Genomic DNA, 7122 nt, shown 5'->3' on the forward strand with positions numbered 1-7122 from the left:
ATCTTGCCCTAGAAGACTGCACTGCTGGGGATGGAGAGGAGCACACGTTCAAACCCCAGCAGAAATGAACCATGACATCAAATTGCCCTCAACTTCCTGTTCATATTAAGGCTATTTTTCCTTGGTTCCCCCCACCCCCTATCCCTCTCCCTCCCTCCACCCCCATCAATGACCTCAATGCAAATACAAGTGGGTTGATCCCGCTGAGTGTTCTAGGTTATAGACGCAAATGGGTGACACAATCCATCAGATACTGAGATCTGTCTCCTCATTGGTTGCTCAGAGCTCCTGGACCCCCGCCCAGACCCAGAGCGGCGGGAATAAGAGCAGCTGCTGGTGCTGGGAGGCAGCAGAGCCACTGCTCAGCTCAAGGGTCCCTGCCACATCCACGGTGCCATCGGACACCAACACTGCCACAGCTGCCACCGCCTGTGCTCCAAGCCACCGGCTGCCCGCAGACAGGTAATCCCGAGATTCCTGCTTGGTTGTGTGATTCTCTCTCCTTCTTCTCTCCCTCTTCTGCTTTCATCTTTCTTGTAGCTGCTCTCCCTGCCTGCACAGACTACTGTCTGGGTCTCCTCATCACAAAATCTCTGTTACTCTGCAATTCATCTCAGGATCCTGCCCCAGGTAACACTGGACAGTCTCATGACCTATGGACGTTTGAACTGTAAGTTATGGTATCACTGTTCTCTTTCAGAGGCGTCATGGGATTCTGGAAGTTGTCCCCGTTTCTGGCCATTGGTCTCCTGGTCATGTATCAAGCAGGCATCCTACAGGCTGCACCATTCAGGTAAGAGAATTCTGCTGGGAATGCACTCCCATCTTACTCTTAACACCAAACAGTCTGTCTCTCTTGTGGTAAAAATTTAGCCCCCAGCTCTCAGGGGAAAATGGACATGGGACTCGTGCCCTTTCCACTAGGATTTGGGGTGACCACATCCTTAGAGGACTCACAAAAAGCAGGAAGCCTGGCTACTTATCCAGGAGAAGTGGCAGACAGGGACTCAGAACCTCCATTGTGCTTGTGCTTTGCTTGCTTTGTCTCTGTAGGTCTGCCTTGGAGAACCCACTGGAATCTGCTACGCTCACTGAGGACGAAATATGCGTCCTACTGACTGCCGTGGTGAAGGACTATGTGCAGATGAAGGCTCGTGAGCTGCAGCAGGAGCAGGAGACTGAGGGCTCCAGGTGAGGCTCACCACCCTGTTCAGCTCAGGGCATCCCCTCCCTCCTGTCATGCCCAGGAAGGCATATCCCAAGAAAAAAGAGAGAACACAGCAGGACAGGAGGCCAGCACGCTGCCCCTGTTCACCTCAGCCTGGGGTCCAGCTGATCTCAGTCTCCACTGAAACTACAGGTCACACAGAGAGACTATGGTTAGAGCACACGTAAAAAGATGCCTTTCTGAAAGCAGTTGGGGAAGGTATGAAGTCCCCCACTCTGGAAATTGAGCTGGCAATACTGAGGTTGCTTCCAGCATTGGAGGAGTTAGGACTGGTAAGTGTGAAGCCAGCAGATGGATCCCATATAGCTCAGGAAACTAGAAATTTGTTTTCTTGTAAACCTGCACATGGCCTCCTCTCCTACTTCATTACACATTTGCAAGGTGAAGCCAAAGGCCGTGCAGAAGATGGGGTCAAGTAGAGCAGGGTCCAAAGTAGGTCTGGGGTCCTTAGATGTGTAGGATTTGTGGAGACGCACATGTTGTCCTGGGGCCAGACCCTTCCCCAACATCACCTCCCAGAGTCCCCTGAGCTTGGAGCACACTCCATCCCCTGGCTTGGCCCTGGCACCACCAGGTCAAAGGCGAGTGATGCACATGCAGCTACCACAAGGATCTCACTACACTGCATGAAGAACTGATGCACTGCAGCATGTGGAAAGTCAGAAAAGGCCACCTTTCCCCCACTACAGTCCTTCCCCATACTGTCCTGGCTTGGCAAACTCTAGGTTCTCCTAATGGAGTATATATGAGCTGCTCTCCTGCCTGCCCCTACAGCTACCACTCAAACTGGCCCTCCCTGGTCCAGCCTTCTGTGCAATAGCCACAGGGGGCAGACCTGGTGCTTGGTACCACCTGGCATGTCTTTTCCCTGCAGCCTCGACTCCTTCCGAGCTAAGCGGTGCAGTAATCTGAGTACCTGTGTGCTGGGCACATACACACAGGACCTCAACAAGTTTCACACGTTCCCTCAGACTGCAATTGGGGTCGGAGCACCTGGCAAGAAAAGGGTCCTGGCCAGCAGCTTGGAGAGAGACCACCGCCCTCACATTGGCATGATCCAGGATGCCTACTAATCCCCTCCCTCTGCTTTCTAATTTCTTTCTTTCTATATTGTGATACGTGTGGTCCTCTCTGGTTGCTGGTATCAGTGGCTTTCTTTGTGGCAGTGGATGTCTGGACCCTCAGATGGGAGGAAAGCAAGATGTTCAGGCCAGAAGAGAATCACCCAGGAAGAGATGAGAAGTGGGGCTGGAGGTGGGGGACCCCTGTGACTCCCCCTGAGGAATCGCAGCCCTCTCTGTACTGCTTGCGAATGTGTTGGTCATTGGGGAATAAAAGGATATTTATAAGAAGACATGAGTGGTGGTGGTTATTGCTATGGCCACACCACAAGATTCAGGGTTTCAGGGACCTGTGCTTAGGAGTAGCCTTAGCCCAGTGGTAGCTGGATCCGGGGCACAGTGGGCAGTCCCTGTGGCCAACCTCAAGTGGGGGAACAGGAGCAGTAAGGAGCAGGTAAGCACCTCTGGGACTCAAGGCTCTAAAGTCTCTTCATCTTCCAGGTGAGTCTCGGGAATTTTTTTATTTCTAAGGAGGGATATTGGGTGCCTTTGAGTGGGAAGTGGCTTCTAGACAATCCTTGTGTTGGGGTCAGTGTGGGACCATAATTCTCTCTGTGTCATAGCCTTGCTTGAATTTTAGTTTATTTATACAGGAAAGAGAAGCTGTTACAGTTCTGAGTTCCATTCTCACTCACCCAAAGCCACTTTGGGGGGTGCTGACACCTCTGGGAATGTGTATGGGAGTGATCATGGCCTTTTCCCCAGCAGCCTATGTATTTCTGCAGTGATAGTTCTGTTTAGGGAAAATGTGAGGTTAACTGGTGCCTCTCAGAGCAATAATTTTACCATGACTATCCCAGGGGGCAGATAGGATCTCTCTTTGACAGCCTCTCACTGATGGGCCCCTTTCTTCCATCCTACAAATCAGCCTCACTGCCCAGAAGAGCTCCTGCAAGGATGGCCCCTGTGTGACCAACCGTCTGGAAGGCTGGCTGGCCAGAGCTGAGCGCATGGTGAAAAACACCTTCATGCCCACCGATGTGGACCCTGAAGCCTTCGGGCACCAGCACAAGGAGCTTGCAGCCTGAGCAGTGACATGACCCCAGGAAGAAGGTGATTGCCCTTGTACTGTCAGATGGGAGGATGGAAAGCTGGGAATTGCAGGGGTGCAGTCCACACTGTAACCCTCTGTGGGCCAACCCAGTAGAAAAATCCACAGGGAATATGCCCACTCCGGTGTCTGGGGAGAGAACAGGCAGTCCCAGGAGCTGAAACTCCTAGAATCTGGGTTCATTCCCCTCCAAGTTACCAGTATTTCCCTGTGACAGTGAGATCATCTTCCAGAAAAGACAGATCTGTAGATTTCAATGACTGTCCCCTGCAGTTACAAGTGATCATTCTATCCTTTGAAAGGTAATGACATCCTCTGGGTGTAAACACTATACTGTCAGGTACCCCTGATTCAGAGCATACTCTTGGGATCAAGAACTGAGTTTGCCTTCTATTAGCTGTATGCCCCCTGCCCAGATGCTGTATTCGAGTGAGTTCCCCCATCTGTGAATCAAGGGCAACAATAGTACCAATTGCTGGTATTGTTATGAACAGTCAACGAGATAACAGATGTCCATATTTTCACAATTAATAAGTTACTAAATTCTGGCTGTGATTTTTTTTTTTTTTTTTTTTGCAGGTCACCATGAAGCGAACTCTACTTCTCTTAACTTATAATGAAAACAACTTATAGAATGCAGAGCATGGAAGACACATACTTATGCATGCTTACTATTAAAACATTGTGTCTTGTTTGAAATAAAGTAAAACTAAATAAATAAACTAAATAAAACTTAAAGAGAATAAAATCAATGCAATTGCCTGGTGTGAAATCTTTTTGTACTCGATTACTTGATGAATACAACAGCCTGTCTCATTGGATTATCTGGTAGCAAAGATGGGCCCTGTCAGCCAACCTACAGATGTTGGCAATCCTGGTAAATCTTGGGGGGGGGGAGATGTGGAAAGCTGCCTGGTGGGTGTCTGGGGGCCCATGATCCATGCTGAGCCTGCACAAAACTGTGTGAAGAAATGTTGTCACTGGTGAACTTCATCAAGATAAGAAAGGGTTTTCGATCCACTTAAAAGGCGTCCCTCCTGCTATTTGTGGTGTTTTTCCCAGGAAAGCCTAAAGACCTGTGAAGGCTTTATTGACCAGGATGATCCATGAAGCAAATGCAACATGCTTGGGGTGGGATGGGTCCTCAGTGTCCTGTCCTTTTGGCTTTTAGGATAATACCCTTAATGGAATTAGAACTCTATACATCTGAAAGGCAATTCCCCTTTACCTTCAGAGTTCCCTGGTCCCCAGCACCAGAGGTTATCTGTGTAATTCCCCTTGACTCAGGTTTGCCCTTATCCATCTCTCCCTTTCCTGCCCATAAGCACGCCTCCTCCACCCCATAGCCCACAAAGCCCTTTACAAACAATGGCTCAGAGTCTGAGATGCAGTCTCAGACCAGCAGGCCTGGAAAGGTCATCAGGTGTCACCCAGTCCAACTTTTCTTATTCTCTGGGGTGCTGAGAAGAAAAGCATGGTGCTCAAAACGCTGCGATATGTGTAACAGAGACATTCCCACACCCAACGAGTACTCATCGAGTGGCTGCTATTTGGTGGACACTATTCCAGGCACCAGGACTACAGCAATGAACAGAAGGGACCAAACCTCCTGCATTCGAACTGGGAGAAATTAGGGGGACATGTGCTGTGGCATCGGAAATGTACTAGATGTACTGGAAGGAGTCTGGGATGTCCGAGTTTAATGCCTGATCTGATGTAGGAATTTCCCAGACTCAGCATCCCTGGCATCTGCTGGGACTGTCAGTAACATGCTGCTGACTGCCTCCCAGGGTGACTGTGTGGCCAGGTTCACTGGTGGAAGGTCAGTTAGGTGAGGTAGTTTACTTGGATAAGTCACCCCCTTCTACCCATCGATTCTAGTTATTTCCTCAGGAGCCCATAGAATTATGACCCTCGTCCCCATTCAGTCTATACTCCACACTGTCACCCACTGTTGCTGTAAATCACCCAAATGTCTCCTTTATGCAGAAAGTACTCCACTGACTGCCCATTCCATGGAGTAGACACCTAGGGCACTGCAGTGACTTCTGAGGTCCACACCGGTCTTCCCTCCCCTCCTCTCACCACCACTGCCATGACCTGCCTGGCCTCATCTTCATCTTCCCTCTCATACACTGGCCTTCTTACTATTCTTCATCCCCACCCTTTGGCACCAACCCCCTCATGTTTTTGCTCTCGCTGTACCTGTTGCAAAATGCCCTCCACCCCATGACTCCATGTCTTCTAGATCACACTGAAATGTCATCTATTCTAGCCATCCTTTCTAAATTATACCTCATCTTTCCAATACACCCTAATCCTCTTCTCTGCCTTATGTTTTCTCTTTACCACTTAGTACCTTCTATATATTAAATAAAATATATTTTTAATGTTCATTTAATTAATGTTGGTACCCCATTCCATCAATAATATAAGTTTTACATGGTCAGGGATTGGTTATTTTAACAAAATAATGTTTATTTCTGAATTCCCAATACACAGAACAGTATGACTGGCATAAGGTATCACTCAAATATTTATTTATTGAGTGAATGAGAGAATGGAGTTATGTCTTCTCTTTTATGGTCATGGTCAACTCTCAGGTCCCCTCTTGGCCTGATTTTCTTCAGGACAAACTGTCCAAGGGCCTTCATCTTCATCAATTCAGACACCTGGACAGTGAACCGTCCAAATGTCTGGATCCTTCTGCAATGGCCACCAGTTATCAGTGACCCTGCATCCTGCCTGAAGACCTCCACCAGGCCTCATACTTTGTTTTCAGCACCCTTCTTGCCCTACAATGCTCCTCCTCCAGGTTCATCTGACCAGCGTTTCTTCCTCCCATGCTGTCAACAAGGCAGACAGGCAAGGTGCTCTCATTAGACTAGGTAAGTAAGTTTAAATCAGAAGGGGAAATAATTGAGAAATCACTTTAGTCTGGGATCCAAGGTAACTTCACCAATACTGAAGCTAATACTGCATTGAATTCCCACCAGCACTCTGGATACTTCTCCAGAGCTGACTCTGAGCTCACAGATTAAGAGTGCCACTAATGAACCTTCAAACCTCAACATATGGTATACTGGCTCAAAACCCTAAGAAGCTATGGAAGGAGTGGGTAAGGAATTAAAGTACAACATGGACAGACAGAAGCCTTTTGTTTAACTGGAGCATCAGTTTTTACAACTCAAAATCTACACGGGCCTTTGTAGCAGAACAATGTCTTTTGGTATAAGCCTCATGCCAAACACTCAGAGCTAGAGGATATATGCCTTAGCTGAATGAATTATCACTCGCAAGTCTTCACTATGCTATGGTAATTTACATATGCTTAGTCTTGCCATGGCCCCATGGTAGGTGGAATGGACATTTCCGTCTCTTGATTTGGGGTTTAGCCAAGGAACTTGCTTAGGCTGATGGGATTTGGTAGATGTGGTATAAGCTGAGTCTTGAAATGTGTTTATGTGGTTAGGTTTTGTGCTCGTTATACTGCCATTACCCCAAAAAGTACAGGCTTAGGTGTCTTTTGACCTTTTTGCCTGGATCCCAAAATGTGGTCTAGATCGCTGCCCTGCAGTCTAGACCCACATGTGGCCAACATTAGTGGAGACTATCCTCAACCCCTACTACATGCCCATGACCAAGGAACGTTAAGTATTTGCTCTTGTTAGCCACATAATATTTATGTAATATTGCCATGGCAAAAGCTAACTGGTACATGT

The 7122-nt window shown here is 48.1% G+C and overlaps 1 protein-coding gene across 1 annotated transcript; it reads left to right on the forward strand.

Moving 5' to 3' along the window:
- The first annotated feature begins 305 nt into the window (after positions 1-305).
- LOC144295260 (calcitonin receptor-stimulating peptide 2) lies at positions 306-4152 on the forward strand. The gene is made up of 5 exons (XM_077867658.1): positions 306-462; positions 701-793; positions 1054-1191; positions 3218-3402; positions 3980-4152. The coding sequence occupies exons 2-4, from the start codon at positions 708-710 to the stop codon at positions 3375-3377; spliced, it is 384 nt and encodes a 127-aa protein (XP_077723784.1). The 5' UTR covers positions 306-462; positions 701-707; the 3' UTR covers positions 3378-3402; positions 3980-4152.
- The last annotated feature ends 2970 nt before the right edge of the window (positions 4153-7122 follow it).

This window comes from Canis aureus, chromosome 23 (genome assembly GCF_053574225.1).
Source record: "Canis aureus isolate CA01 chromosome 23, VMU_Caureus_v.1.0, whole genome shotgun sequence".
NCBI lineage: Eukaryota > Metazoa > Chordata > Mammalia > Carnivora > Canidae > Canis > Canis aureus.